The sequence below is a fragment of the Erinaceus europaeus genome, chromosome 12, assembly GCF_950295315.1.
Source record: "Erinaceus europaeus chromosome 12, mEriEur2.1, whole genome shotgun sequence".
Taxonomy (NCBI): domain Eukaryota; kingdom Metazoa; phylum Chordata; class Mammalia; order Eulipotyphla; family Erinaceidae; genus Erinaceus; species Erinaceus europaeus.
Window position 1 is genome coordinate 94,372,222 of NC_080173.1, and position 15,948 is coordinate 94,388,169.

At 49.9% G+C, this 15,948-nt stretch overlaps 1 protein-coding gene across 1 annotated transcript in view; it reads left to right on the plus strand.

Annotated features, from left to right (window-relative positions):
• STIMATE (STIM activating enhancer) overlaps positions 1-15,948 on the plus strand; it is a 48,339-nt gene that overhangs the window by 18,951 nt on the left and 13,440 nt on the right. The window contains exons 2-3 of the mRNA XM_007519202.3: positions 9,134-9,182; positions 11,766-11,861. Of these exons, the coding sequence (XP_007519264.3) occupies positions 9,134-9,182; positions 11,766-11,861 (145 nt within the window). The remainder of the gene's footprint in view (positions 1-9,133; positions 9,183-11,765; positions 11,862-15,948) is intronic.

A 15,948-nucleotide genomic window follows, 5' to 3' on the forward strand; every position in this document is an offset into this window, starting at 1 on the left:
GAAGGAGACTGGAGACAGACTTCCCCTTTGCCTTCCCGCCTTTTCTAACAGCTGTAAGTGGCTTTACGTTCCTGACTTTTTTATTTGAGCAACCATGGTTTCCACTGTCATAAGTTTCAGGGGTGCTCTCCAGTACGTCTTTGTAACCTGTTGTCCGTCACACACCCAGAAGTGAGTTGTCGCACCGTGACTGTCACCGAAATGCCGACATCTCTGCACCCTCTGCTGGACCTCTTTCTGCCTCCTGCACCCTCCCGCCGTGCTGCGCAGTTCTGCAGTCAGATCAAAGGGTTGGGTTTGTCTGCTTCCTCTGCTTCTTCTCTGGAAGCTTCCTCCCTGCAGGTGTGAACTGGGGGCTCTCTGAGCCCAGGTCCTTGTGCGTAGGAACGTGTGCACTCAGCCAGAGTGCTGGCCCCCAGCCCCGTCCTCCTTTGTCTCTTTATAACCCTTGTGCTTTGCGCCATGTGTGCGTAACCCCTTGTGCTACCACCCGACCCTCCCCCCCCCCAATTTATTTATTTATGAGAAAGAGGAAAGAAAAGACCAGATATTACTCTGGTACACATGCTGCTGAGAATTGAACTTAGGACCTCATGCTTGAGAGTCCAGTGCCTTATCCACTAAGCCACCTCCCAGACCACACTTTACAACCCACATACTAAAGGTGAGATCCTTTAGTATTTGTCTTTTTTTTTCTAGCTTATTTCACTTAACATTACACCCTCTAACTTATTCATGTTCCAACACGAGGCTGTTTGATTTTTCAAAAAAAAAAGATACTTCATTTATTTATTGGCTAGAGACAGAGAAATCACGAAGGAAGGGGGAGATAAAGAGGAAGAGACAGAGACACCTGCAGCACTGTGTCACCGTTTGTGAAGCTTTACCCCTGCAGGTGGAAACCAGGGGCTTGAACCCAGGTCCTCACACACTGTAATGTGTGCACTTAGCCATCTAGCCCCTACCTCAGTTACTTTTACTCTGTCGTAGTTTCAAGCAGGGCTCATAATGCCTCCTCTCTTCTTTTATCACAGGGTGACTTTTGACACTTCATGATCTTTTGTGATTCCATACGAACTTTGGTGAAATGTTTGTTCTACTTTCTTAAAGACCAGCGTTTGAGATTTTTATGGAAATTGCTCTGAGTCTGAAAATTTAAAATTCTTTCGGTTCGTGAACTGGGTCTTACGGACGTTGGCTTGATCTTCAGCCAAGCTGCTGTCTAACCTTTGTCCCTGAGGCCACTCACTGGACACTCTGCAGAGGACAAGGACACAACCACCAAACCGCATATAGCGAGTTCTGTCAGTGCACAAAAGGGAGGAACACGGGGAGGAGGGGTTCCTCACAAAGGTGAGTGAGCGGTGTGAGCGTTGGAAGGCAGGCGTCCTAGTCTGACCGAAGCCTGGCTTTCCTGTGGCAGCCTGCTGCTCCCATCTAAGGTCTGGGGCTTATTCACCTCGACTTTACCCCTTACTGCCGTCCACATCTTGTCTGCCACTTACTAACTTACTGTCCTTGCTAAAAGCTGAGGAGGTGAAGATGGCCACAAGGGGGGGTCCCTGGGTCCTGTGTCCATCAGATCCCTGCGGACTGCAGATAATTAGCTCAGGGGAGATATGTTGTTACTGTAAGAGTAAAGCTTCCCGGACAGACATCCTGGGTCTGCTGCCCTCCCCTACCCCCCCCCCCAAGCCCCAGGATTTGGGACTGAGAAAATGAACTCTGTTGCTTCTCTCCTCCAGCTCAGCTTCTGTTTCGTTGCACACCCTCTGCCATCCGATAAAAAAATGTGACTATCTGCCAACGGCACTGGGTTGAGCAACTAGGGAAGGGCTGTCCCTGTGGTTTTTAACACTGGCATCAAGAGGTGGGCTTTATCGTCTTCTTTTTTTTCTCTTCATTTGCTAAGAGCTTATTTTAATGTTATAATGCAATCTTTTTTAAAAAAATACTTTATTTAATTTATTATTGGATAGGGACAACCAGAAATTGAGAGGGAAGGGGGAGATAAAGAGGGGAGAAAGACAGAGACACCTGCAGCCCTGCTTCACCGCTGGTGAAGCTTTCCCCCCTGCAGGTGGAAACCAGGGGCTTGAACCGCGGACCTTGTGCACTGTAATGTGTGCGCTTAACCAGGTGCCTAAAGGGTTTATTTTCTTTGTTTATCTTGCCATCAGGGTTATTACTGGACCTCAGTGTCTGCCCAAGGAATCCACTGTCTCCCTTACTTTCTCCTCCCTTTATGTGGTAAGACAGAGATTGAGAAGGGAGGGAGAAGTAAAGGGAGAGAGACAGAGACAGAGACACCCGTTGCCTCACGGAGACCTGCTTGGCACCCTGGCCTCCACAGCAGTTGGGAAGTGGGATCCTTCAGACCATTTCATTCATAATTACAAGTGGGAAAACTACGAGTAACTCACTCCAAGCTCATGTGTGTAGGTGGTGTGTGAGGGGTCAGAGGACTTGCCTGAGATTCCAGGGCATCCAAAGACCCCAATGTCCTGCCTCTCAGGCCTCTCTTCTTCCCTCAGCATTGCCTCCTCTCGTTATTTCTTCGCCTCCCGCCGCTTTTACCCCTGTACTCAGGTATCTGGGGAGTTCCGAGGAAGGGGGCCCGAAGTGACTTCCTGGTTAATTGTGACTTGGCGCCGGCAGCCTAGGAACATCTGGAGCAGCAGCCGGTGGGAGTTGGCAGAGAGACGTGTGAGGGCAGAAGGCTGTCGGTTGCTGTTGGGGAAACACCAGGCTTTCCACCTCCCCGCTCAGCTTCCTGGGCTTCTGGCCTGAGGCAGGTGCAGTTTGTTACCCAAGAGCCTGAGCTGTGCTGAGTGGGGCTGAGAGGACAGAGCGGCCACAGGCAGGGCGGGCACAAGAGGCCTGGGGAGTCTGTTGGGGTGGGCCCGTCCGTCCCTCTACCCAGGACATGAGTGGCCAAGCATTTTCCATTTTAACCTTCGTTAAGATTGGAGTTGATGTTTTTCCACAGCCTTGAAATTTTGGACTATGCATGTATTCAGACATAGTATACTGCTAGCTGCCTGCACTATAAAGCAGTCTCGTTGGGGCCGGGCAGCGGCGCACCGGTTAAGCACACATTATGCTGAGTGCAAGGACCCGTTCAAGGATTAGGTTCAAGCTCCCAACTCCCCACCTGCAGTGGGACACTTCACGAGTGGTGGAGCAGGTCTGCAGAAATCTCAGTCTCTCTCTCTTTCTCTCTCTCTCTCTCTGTCTTTACCAGAGCACTGCTCAGCTCTGGCTTATGGTGGTGCAGAGGATGGAACCTGGAACTTTGGACCCTCAAGTCTCTTTGCATAACCATTATGCTATCTCTCTACCTCCCCCTCCTCTCCCAATTTCTCTCTGTCCTATCTAATAAAATGGGAAGGAAAAAAAATGGCTGTCAGGAGCAGTGGATTCCTAGTGCCAGCACCAGGCCCCAGTGATGACCTTAAAGGCTTGAAAGAAAGAAAGAAAGAAAGAAAGAAAGAAAGAAAGAAAGAAAGAAAGAAAGAGGAATGTGGTCCTCTTGAATTGGCTTGGTGTTCATGGTAAATTTTCCTGAGCCAGTTACGTGGATTGCATATGAAGGTTTCTCTTTCTTTCTTTCTTCCCCCTACCCTCTAAATTTACTTATTTATTGGATAGGAACTGGAAGAAATTGAGCGGGAAGGGGAAGATAAGTAAAGAGAGACACCTGCAGCCCTGCTTCACTACTTGTGAAACTCCCCTCCCTCCTGCTGGTGGGGACCAGGGGCTTGAACCCGGGTCCTTGTGCATTATGTCTTTACCCCAAGGGTGTATGTTTCTCAAGCTCGTTTAAAGGAGCATGAGGATCAGCGGCCTGCATTTCAGTCCCGACTCCCACTTGGCCACTTGTACTTAGTCCCTTAACTGAGCATCAGTTTCTGCAGCTGTGGGCCAGGGTGGGGGTGGGGGTGGGGGAGCTATCATCTCCGAAGGCAGAAGTGAGGAGTGATTGAATTAATTTATCTTAAGTGCCTAGAGCCTTTATCGTGATGACTTCTAACCTGATCAGGCTGTCTCAGAAACTCTCCTAGGAAGTCTGTCAAAGAGGCCACGCAGACTAAATTTAGGTCCAAAGATGAAGGTGAAGCCGGGTAGTGTTGGGGCCCCCAGCTGGTGGGAACCCACCCTCAACCAGTCAGGCCTCGTACAGCCTCCATAGTGGCGGCAAAAGCTGCTGGGCCAGGCAGCGGCACTCGTGCGTCGATCAGACAGCAGGTGGGGTCCACAGTACAGACCTTCCTCGGAGTGAAACTCTTGGAATTGAGTGACCCAGTTGAGTGAATGAGAAGTCCCACGTCCAGAATCGCTGGCTGCTTCTCTGCTAACTTTTGTTGGGTGGTTATGTAGCTGGCTCTTACCGCCTTTTCCTTCACAGGTTCAAGTTGTGAAAACCAAGGGGGACTCTTCGCAAGCAGTGTGGCACTACTGTGCTGACTCTCCTTCTCCCTCTCCCCGCCCCCACCTCAATCTCGGGGGGGGGGGGAAGGAAATAAAAAAGTCCAGGAGTGGTGGAATTGAGCAGGTGTGAGACCACGGAGAGGCCCTGATGGATGATGAAAAGAGAGCTCTCGGGTGGACGAGGGCCGCGAGACAGAGCGCACACCACAGCTGACAGGGACTGGCGCAAGCTTGCCACAATGTGATCTGTGTGCGGTTTTTTTTTTTTCTCCACACAGCATCTGGCAATAAATTCATGGCTTGCGCATGTATGACAACACTGAGCGGCCTCTTCAGTGCAGCACCCTGTCCCTTTTGAGACAGACAGACGAGAGGGAGAGGGAGACACCATAGCACCCCTCCAACACCCACAGAGCCCCCCTTGTTGCTGTCCATGGTGCTTTCCATGTGCTGCCAAGACACAAACCCAGGATATCAGGCAGGTAGCTCAACAGCTGTGCTGTCTCTTCGCCCCTGATCTGGTAACGAGGGACACAGACAGAGGTGACATCGCATGCGGGGAGGTCCTGGAATAAATTCTGCAGGGAAGCAAACATTTGAGAAGGGGCTAAACAAGAGTCAGAGAGGTTTGGAATTGTGTTTTGGAAAGCAGCTCTGCGCTGCGCAAATGTCAGGCTTCTGAGGGACTGAGGGAGGACAGTGGTTGTGTCACAGTGCCAGGCAGTGACGATCCCAGGGCCACTGAGTCAGCGGGGCTCAGGCTCTCATGCACAACAACCTGAACAATCTCAAAGGACAAAGTGCCCCTAGCCCCAGTCACAACTTGACCTGAAGGTCTGCAGACAAAACCATTTGAATAAAAACGCAACCCAGTTTCTTTTTTTTTTTTTTTTTTTGTCTCATCAAATATTTACTACTTGGAGCCAGATAGTGGCACAGTCATTGAGCGCACATATTACAGTGCTCAAGGACCTGGATTTGAGCCCTCAGTCCCCACCTGCAGGGGGAAGCTTTGCAAGTGGTAAAGCAGTGTTTCAGGTGTCTCTCTGTCTGTCTACCTCTCTATCACCCCCTTTCCTCTTGGTTTCTGACTGCATCCAATAAATAAGTAAAGATAATAACAAAAATTTTATTTTATTTTATTATTTTTTTCTTTCTTTTTTTATTTATTTTTTATTTATTTTTATTTTTTATTAAAGAAAGGATTAATTAACAAAACCATAGGGTAGGAGGGGTACAACTCCACACAATTCCCACCGCCCAATCTCCATATCCCACCCCCTCCCCTGATAGCTTTCCCATTCTCTATCCCTCTGGGAGCATGGACCCAGGGTCATTGAGGGTTGCAGAAGGTAGAAGGTCTGGCTTCTGTAATTGCTTCCTCGTTGAACATGGGCGTTGACTGGTCGGTCCATACTCCCAGTCTGCCTCTCTCTTTCCCTAGTAGGATGGATCTCTGGGGAAGCTGAGCTCCAGGACACATTGGTGGTGTCTTCAATCCAGGGAAGTCTGGCCGGCATCCTGATGACACCTGGAACCTGGTGACTGAAAAGAGAGTTAACATACAAAGCCAAACAAATTGTTGAGCAATCATGGACCCAAAGCTTGGAAAAGTGGAGAGGAAGTATTAGGGAGGTACTCACTGCAAACTCTAGTATACTTCTGCTTTCTTACTTTGGTGCCATACTCCAAACTCAGTCAATTTCTGCTTTGCGTTTCTACTTCTGTTTTTTTTTTTTTTTTACATGCATAACATTCCCCAGATTCCCATTTAGCAATACAACCCCCACTATTTCATTCATCATTTTTCATGGACCTGTATTCTCCCCACCCACCCACCCACCCCAGAGTCTTTTACTTTGGTGTAATACTCCAATTCCATTTCAGGTTCGACTTGTGTTTTCTTTTCTAATCTTGTTTTTCAACTTCGGCCTGAGAGTGAGATCATCCCATATTCATCCTTCTGTTTCTGACTTATTTCACTCAACATGATTTTTTCAAGGTCCATCCAAGATCGGCTGAAAACGGTGAAGTCACCATTTTTTACAGCTGAGTAGTATTCCATTGTGTATATATACCACAACTTGTTCAGCCACTCATCTGTTGTTGGACACCTGGGTTGCTTCCAGGTTTTGGCTATTACAAATTGTGCTACCAAGAACATATGTGTACACAGATCTTTTTGGATGGATGTGTTGGGTTCCTTAGGATATATCCCCAGGAGGGGAATTGCAGGGTCATAGGGTAGGTCCATTTCTAGCCTTCTGAGAGTTCTCCAGACTGTTCTCCACAGAGGTTGGACCAATTGACATTCCCACCAGCAGTGCAGGAGGGTTCCTTTGACCCCACACCCTCTCCAGCATTTGCTGCTGTTACCTTTTCTGATGTGTGTGTGACATTCTCACAGGAGTGAAGTGATATCTCATTGTTGTCTTGATTTGCATTTCTCTGACAGTCAGAGACTTGGAGCATTTTTTCATGTGTTTCTCGGCCTTTTGGATCTCTTCTGTGGTGAATATTCTGTCCAATTCCTCCCCCCATTTTTGGATGGGGTTATTTGTTGTCTTGTTGTTGAGTCTGGTAAGCTCTTTATATATGTTGGTTATTAAACTCTTATCTCATGTATGGCATGTAAAGATCTTCTCCCATTCTGTGAGGGGTCTCTTGATTTGGGTAGTGGTTTCTTTTGCTGTGAAGAAGCTTTTTAATTTGATGTAGTCCCATAGGTTTATACTTGCCTTAGTCTTCCTTGTAATTGGATTCGTTTCATTGAAAATGTCTTTAAAATTTATGCGGAAAAAAGTTCTTCCAATATTTTCCTCTAAGTATCTGATAGTTTCTGGTCTAACATCCAAGTCCTTGATCCACTTGGAATTTACTTTTGTATTTGGTGAAATACAGTGATTCAGCTTCATTCTTCTGCATGTTTCAACCCATTGTTTCCAACACCATTTGTTGAAGAGACTCTGCTTCCCCCATATAATAGTCTGGGCCCCTTTGTCAAAGATTAGATGTCCATAGGTGTGGGGCCTCATTTCTGGGCTCTCAATTCTATTCCACTGGTCAGTGTGTCTGTTCATGTTCCAGTACCAAGCAGTTTTGATGACAATGGCCCTATAATATAGTTTGAGATCTGGCAGTGTGATGCCTCCGGTTCTGTTCTTTTTTCTCAAGATTGTTTTGGCAATTCTAGCGCAACCCAGTTTCTAAGCTTTTGGTCCTCTCCTGAAGTTTCAGGCGGACTATTTCCTGTGAGGTGGCCAGGGGCTCCAACGCAAATCGCCACACATGTATGAGCTAGCTCCTGGAGATAGCTCCATTTGCTGATCTCTTACTTACTGGACACGTCACAAGGACCTGGCTTCAAGTCCCTGGTCCCCACCTGCATAAGCAGTGCCACAGATGATTCTGTCTCTCTACCTCTATCTCCCCCTTCCTTTTCAACTTCTGTCTCTTTTATGCCTTTTTTTTTTTTTTTTTTTAAACCAGAGCACTGCTCACCTCTGGCTTATGGTGGTGCAGGGGATTGAACCTGGGACTTCAGAGCCTCAGACATGAGAGTCTCTTTGCATAACCGTTATGCTGTTTTTGTTTTTCTTAAAATTACCCCCACCTGTTTTTGTTTTTCTTACAATTTCACTTATTGGGCCAGGCGGTGGTGCACCTGGTTAAGCACACACATTACAGTGTACAAGGATCCAGGTTCAAGCCCCTGGTCCCCACTTGCATGGGGAAAGCTTCATGAGAGGTGAAGCAGGGCTGCAGGTGTCTCTCTGCCTCTCTCCCTCTCTGTCTCCCCCCTACCCTCTCAGTTTCTCTCTGTCTCTAACCAATAATAAATAAATAAATAAATAAATAAATAAAACAATTTTTTTTTAAATTTTACTTATTATTGGATAGAAACAGAGACATTGAGAGGGAAGAGATAAAGAGAGAGAGACAGAGACACCTGCAACCCTGCTTTACCACCGGGGAAGCTTTCTGCAGCACTGCTTCACTCATGCCGGTGGGGACCAGGGACTTGAAGCCAGGTCCTTGTGGTGTGTGCCATCTGTCCCATTTGCTCGTCTCTTAACCAGCACTGAGGATGACGTAGCCATCTCCCACCAGTGACATCGCTCCTGACCGTCCCCGTCCCAAGGGCCTCCGCTCGGCTTCAGGCTTGCCTCTCCGCGCCCGGATGATCCCCTTGTTTCTCGTCTCCCTTCTTCATTCAGCCAGAGAGGGAGAGACCCCAGAGCACCTCGCTTGTGGTGCGGGGCCTCAGCCTTGGGCTGCGCACGTGGCCAAGCACACACCCTGCCTATGAGCTATGTCTACCGCCAAGCCTCCGTCTCTTCAGCCTGACTCCATAAGCTTTGGGTCGAGGATACGAGGAAGTTTGAAGCAACTCCAGTCCACTTCTTAGTCTCCATTTCCTACCCGGGAGGGCAGTCACAGAGAAGAGGGCGGTGCAGTCCTCACACACTCTGGGGAGTCCTTCTTGTCACGTGTGCGGCTCTATAGCTCTGGACTGGTTGGCAGAAAGGCGGGGGGCCCCCAGGACTCTCCCTGCCGACTGTACACTGTCACCTGTTAAGAACTAGCCCATCGGCTTAGTAGAGTGAACACTGGGTGCGGCGTGCCAGTAACCCAGCCCCGGACATACACTTTACTCTGTTCCTGCTGCGGTAAGCTACTGAGTGTCTCTCTTTCCTTTCAGTCAAACGCTTCAGAGAACCGAAGCATGAAAGACGACCGTGGAGAATATGGTGTGTATTTAAATTGGAACGCATTTCTGGACCGATTTTGGCTGTTTTGGGGATGGAGGGGATGCAAACAGTCTGACACACACAGCAAAGTGTTAGCCTACCAGGTAGGATTCGTTATCAGGAACTGTGTATAGAATGAAAGGACTCTGGGGCCAGGTGGTGGCGCACCTGGTTAAACACACACGTTACAGTGCACTAGGACCCAGGTTCAAGCCCCTGGTCCCCACCTGCAGGGGGGAAAGCTTTGCAAATGGTAAGGCAGTGCCGCTGGTGTCTCTCTGTCTCTTTTCCTCTGCATTTCCCCCTTCCCTCTCGATTTCTGACTGTCTCAAATTTAAAAAAGTAAATAAATAAATAAATAAATAAGACGTATCTCTTCTTAAAAAAAAAAAAAATGAAAGGACACCCATCTCTCCAGATAACTTTTGAGCCCACACCTTTATTTTCCTAGCTGTCATATCCAATTTCAGAAGATAGAGACAAAACGGGCTTCTTCAGAGTGAGCTGATGCATCTGTTCTTAGATGAGGTGGGATGACTATAGCTTGTCTTTCATGAAAATAATGGTATAAATTATCAGGAATCACTTCCAAAGATAAAACTTAAATATACTATCTAGGAAACGGCCGACTTCTCAGAACAATGTAATTCCCATATGAAGCACCTGCCAGGGCCCAGGCAGTGGCGCACCCGGTTAAGCACACACGTTACCGTGCACAAGGACCCGGGTTCAAAACCCTCGGCCCCCACCTGCAAGAGAAAAGCTTCACGAGTGGTGAAGCATTGTTGCAATAGGCATCTCTGTCTCTCTGTCTCCCCTTCACTCTCCATCTCTGTCTATCCAATAAATAAATATATTTATTTAGAAGAAGAAGAAGCACTTCCATTAAGTCACTATAACTAAAGCCTCTTTAGGAAAATGTAAGGACACGCTTGACCGATCTTGAATGCATTACTCTTATTTCCCTCGACTCACTCCTTTCAAGTCTGGGTTTCCAGCTTGGTCCTTGGGGACTGAGGGCCTAGAATGAAGACCCACCGTGTTGGGTCCACACAGCCCATCGCAGACTCCTGCTGCACTGCAATTTTAGGAATTGACTTTCAAGCCCCCTCTGCAGGGTTGGTCTTTAAAAAAAATCAGTTCCGGTCCTGAGACTCTGGCTGAGGTCCCTGCCTGTGCACCCTTTGGCACCCCCATCAGTGGCCCACCCCAACTGCTGGATGCCCAGCCTTGGAAGCCGAGGGAACATTCCAAAATTCCAAGGTCTACTGACCACAAACTGCTGGTGACCTCTAATTTTGTGGCAGAGAAGAAATGAAGACCCCATGCCATGTCCACAAAGTCCCGCTATGCGGATGGGAGGTGACAGGGTATTCCAAAGACTCACACCCTTCCTTCTCCCCCGTCATCTTGTTTTCTCTCCTTTCCTCCTTTTTTGAAACTGCTGTCATTTCTCCCAGGGACTGGCAGACCACAGTCTGCCCATTGTCTATTCACAAAGAACCTTGGAGCCTGCTGTCACACTACAGTGGCAGTGACAGAAAGCAACAGCCCGCAAAAACCCTAAAGCATTTGCTCCCTGTTTACAGCAGGCTTCCCCGCCCGTGACCGAGCTCCAGGTCAGGTGCAGCAGCTCAAAGTGGTTTGGAGTTAAGGTGCGGTAACAGACTGGCGGCAGGCTCGCTGACCTCGCACGTCCCCAGCTCGCCGAGTTGGACGGGAGCTCTTGAATGGGGGGTGTCTGGCATGTCCTCCCCACGCTGTGACCAGGCCTTGGATCACAAAGTGACAAAAAGTGAAAGCACATTTATATGTTACTAAGTCAGTCACCTTTTAGGGACTTCCATGGCCTTTCGGGATTTCACAGGCAGTGTCATTGGCTGTTTTGAGAGTTAGCCGGGACTAGGGAGATAGCCTTCTCGTCATGCAAAAGACTTTGATGCCTGAGACGCTGACGTCCTAGGCTCCAGTCCCCAGCATCGTGATATGTCAGGGATGAGCAGTGCTCTGGGGTCAGTGTGTGTGTCCGTCCCTCCCACCCCCACTTCTCTCACTAAAATGATTCTTTAAAATTGCTTCCAGGGTTACTGCTGGGACAGCACTGAGTCCACCACTCCTGATGACCTTTTTTTCCCTTTTTTTTTTTCTTATCTTATTCCGTAGGCCAGAGATAAATTGAGAGGAGAGGGGAAGTAGAGAGGGAGAGAGAAAGAGAGACACCCGCAGACCTGTGAAGCGTCCCAACTGCAGATGGGGAGTGGGTACTTGAACCTAGGTCTTTGTATGAGTTCCTTGCACGTAGTGCTATGTGCACTTAACCTTGAACCTAGGTCTTTGTATGAGTTCCTTGCACGTAGTGCTATGTGCACTTAACCAGGTGTACCACCTCCCAGCCCCCAAGTAAATAAAATATTTAAAAGTGGGGGGAGGTAGCCTAAATCCCCAAGCTTCAGTCAGTACCAGCTACCCCCAGAATTGGGTGTCTAGTGACTGGAAGGTTTGGGTCACCCCGAGGGCATTTCCTCCCCAGGCAGGATGTTATGTTTCTGTCAGATGAGTAGCAAACACCATTGTGTCTTACAGGTTTTTAGATACTTCCAAACAAGCCATAGGAATGTTGTTCATTCACTTCGCGAATGTGTACCTGGCTGATCTCACAGAAGAGGACCCTTGTTCGCTGTAAGTGCCCCCTGCCTGAGACGGACACCCCCACCCCCACTGGAAACACAGGCTGGCCATGCTTTCTTCTGTCAGTCACACTCCCCCTGTCTAAGGAGCAGTAAGTCCCTTCACTTTCCGTGCTCCTCTGGAAGCCGTCGTTGTGTCGTCCCCCCCCCCGCATGCTGCTCACAAGCTCAGTCACTCCTGTCAGGCAACTCTGAAGTCTCAGTTGGTGACGGTTGCCCTGTCTGTTGGCTTCGTGCTCCTCTGTCTTAAGTTCTGTCCTTTGGCTTTCTCGGACTGTTCTGTCTCCCAGTTTCCAAGCAGCCCCTGGCAGGAGAGTCTCTTGGGTGCCTTGAAAGAATGTCTCTGCAGGGCCCAGGTGGTAGTGCACCTGGTTTTAAGTGCACACGCTACAGTGTGCAAGGATCCAGGTTCAAGACCCTGGTCCCCACTCACGGGGAAGCTTCACAAGTGGTAAAGTGGAGCTGCAGGTGTCTCTCTGTCTCTCTCTCTCTCTCTCTGCCTCCTTTACCCTCTCAATTTTTCTCAGTCTCTATCCAATAATAAATAAATAAAATTTTAAACAAAGAAAGAATGTCTCTGCTAGGACAGGGCACACAGGACCTTCTCGTTGCCTGTGGTGGTGTCGGATCTCACCTGAGCTTCCTGACCCACCGGCCGTCTGTGGCTCTGTCCTGCGGGTGCTTCATGTGTCACCCACACAGCCCCCAGAGCAGTCTGCTCAAAACCACACGAGGGCCTTGGCAGACTCGTCCTTCCAGAGAAGGGGAGTAGGAAGGAAGGACGTCTTGTCTTCACCTGGTTCCATCTCCCGCCCTCTTAGATCCAGCTTGGGCCTGTAGCCGTGCCAGCTGTCTCCAGGGGCCTCGCGCCCAACTGGGCCTGCCCTGCCTCTGAAGAAGGGTGAGGCCAGCCGCTGGGGAGTCCCATCTTGGAGATGAGTGTGTGTTTATGACCATTTGAACTGGAAGCCTCCTTGAAGCTTCTCTTTTGGTGACAGTGGCCTGTTTTGAGGTTTAATTTGGGCCCGGGCTTTACAAAGGAGTCCTGGAGTCTCCCTGGACAGGGTAGGATTTACTGCATGTTTAGCTGCAGCCCAGGGTCGGAGACTGGAAGGGCCATGTCCTTTAGGTGAGATGGTTAAAGGGCCTTGTGCCCAGCAGAAAGCGCACGGTATCCTCTGGTTAACAGTCGGGATGGTGTTTGCCAAGACAGACTGCCCTCCGCCCCCGCCCCCAGCCACCATGGGGTTAGGAGACCTCACTGCTGGGGCAGCTGTGAGAAGGACGTCGGGGGGTGAGAGCACAGCCACAAGGGGGGAAGCGGGGGGGGGGGGTTGCACCTTATGGAGGGGCCAGACTGTGAGCAGGGCGATTACTCTGCACTGGGCCTGGCTTTCCTCAGCCGTCATTTGCATCCAGCCAAATTCACAGGGCTCACTGTCAAGGTTTCATGAATGAGGAGTATTGAGTGTCAACTGGAAGCCAGATGTAACGTATCAGTGGAGATGTTAGTGGTTACAGTGGAGGATATTGCCCGTCAGCCTCAGGAAAGACACAGGAGTCGGCAGGCAGTCTGCTGAAGAGCTAAGCTACCAGGGCGCAAGTAGGGTGGGTCTTGCTCTAGAGCGGAGTCCTGGATGGGTGGGGGACCCAGGCCCCCCCCCGCCCCCCGGCTCTGCCCTGTATCTTCACAGGTGGCAGAAGGGGCAGGCTGTTCCCCTGGGCATCTTGGAGTCTGTCGACCTAGGAGGGGATCAGGTGTAGCTCAGGTCAAAGGGGAGCCCCCGTCAGAGTCGTTTGCACGAGGACGCAGCTCCAGGTGGGAGTCAGGCCTTAGAGACAGCCGCCGGGTCTCCGTGACCCTGTGGAGCCACTTCGTGTGAGCTTCACTGCACGGCAGGCCCCAGAGGACTTGCTTTCAGACAGACTCACCTGGGCGGAAGGTGGGTAGCGTAACGGTTATCCAGACTCTCATGTCTGAGGCTCTAAAGTCCCGGTTTCTAGCTCTCACACCACCATAAGCCAGAGCTGAACAGTGCAGTGGTGAAAAATCAATAAATAAAGGAATGAACTCACCTGTACCAACGATCTGAGCTTCTGAGATCCGGGCGGGTCAGCTCACTGAAGTTCACGCAGCTCAGACAGGCTGGTGCTGAGGGTGGAGGCAGCCGACGCGGCCGTCTGCCAGGCTCACCTGAGCTGAGTACTTTCTGACTTGATTGCCCCAAGACCTGGCACCCAGCGGGCTCACAGATTTGGTGGGTGTACGGGCGTCAGATATTCTTGTGATTTCTAGGATGGGTCTATATGTGAGAGCTACTTAAAAGCCATTAAAGAGCAGTCTAGGGAGTCGGGCGGTAGCGCAATGGGTTAAGTGCACGTGGCACAAAGTGCAAGGACCGGTTAGGATCCTGGTTCGAGCCCCCGGTTCCCCACCTGAAGGGGAGTCACTTGTGAAGCGGTGAAGCAGGTCTGCAGGCGTCTCTCTGTCTCTCTTCCTTTCTATCTCCCCTTCTTTCTCAATTTCTCTCTCTCTCTATCCAATAACAAATTTTTAAAAAGTTAAAGAAAAAAAAAGAGCAGTCGAGAGGTGAACTCAGAAACTCAGTGTTCTATCTGTGGTCTGAGAGTGACCCCTTGTGATCCTGAAGGGGAAGGGCAGGCACGAGAGAGCACGGTCCCCTCTCCCTGGCTTCCTGGCTGCTCAGTGCTGAGAGCCATGAGCTCTGAGTGGAGCAGAGCGGAGTGGGCTCCCTCAGAGTGTGTAAGACTCCCAGCGCGGGGGTGAGTGGGAGCTTTATCCATCTAGCATCCCGGGGGGGGGGGGGTGAGAACCTGGCCCGATTACTGTTTGTCTCCTGCTCTGTGGAGAGCTAAGGCCTGTAGTTAGCAGTACCCAGAAGGACCTGGGAACAGGCCAGCAGGATAGCTCACTCAGACCCTGTACTCACTCTCCCAAGCCACGTTCAAGGCTGGCTCCCACTGTACTGAAGGAAGCTTTGGTGCTGATATCTTTTTTTTTTTTGCCTCCAGGGTTATTTCTGGGGCGCGGTGCCAGGACTACAAATCCACTGCTCCTGGAGGCCATTTTCCACTTTATTGGGGTAGAATAGACAGAAATCGAGAGAGGAGAGAAAGATGGAGGGAGACAAAGACTCCTGCAGACCTGCTTCACCGCTTGTTAAGTGACCCCCCCCCCAGTAGGTGGGGAGCCGGGGGGTTTGAACCGGGATACTTGTGCAGGTCCTGGTGCTTCGTACTGTGTGCGCCACTGCCTGGCCCCTATTCCTTCCTTTCTCCCTCCCTCCCTCTCTACATTCCTTCCTTCCTTTTCTTTTTAAAAATATTTTATTTATTTATTTATTTATTTTCCTTTTTGTTCAAGCGCTTGTTTTTATTGTTGTTGTAATTATTGTTGTTGATGTCGTTGTTGGATAGGACAGAGAGAAATGGAGAGAGGAGGGGAAGACAGGGAAGGGGAGAGAAAGACAGACACCTGCAGACCTGCTTCACCGCCTGTGAAGCGACTCCTCTTGCAGGTGGGGAGCCGGGGGCTCGAACCGGGATCCTTACATCAGTCCTCAGGTTTCGTGCCTTGTGCGCTTAACCCGCTGCGCTATAGCCTGACCCCCCACCCCTTCCTTTCTTTAATGGGCAGGGAGGGGGGCTCCAAGAGATGCGCTGAGGTGCGTGAGGACCTCAGCCTGCTACACTTCCACCCGTCCAGGATCAGTGAGGGCTGGTAAGATCCCCTTCTCAGTACTCAGGAGTTGGGGTGGGTGGTGGTGCAGCCAGCCCAGCGTGCGTGCTGCTGTGTATAGGGATCCAGGCTCAAGCCCCCACTTGTAGGTGGGGCATTGCATGTGCTGCCTGCAGGTCTGCAGGTGTCTGTCTGTCTCCTTCTATATCTCCTACTCCTCTTTCAATGTCTTTCTCTCCTATTTCTTTATTATTATTATTATTTTCTTTTTGTTGCCCTTGTTTTTCTTTTATTGTTGTTGATGATGTAGTTGTTAGATAGGACAGAGAAAAATGGAGAGAGAGAGGGAGAGAGAAAGACAGACACCTGCAAACTTGCT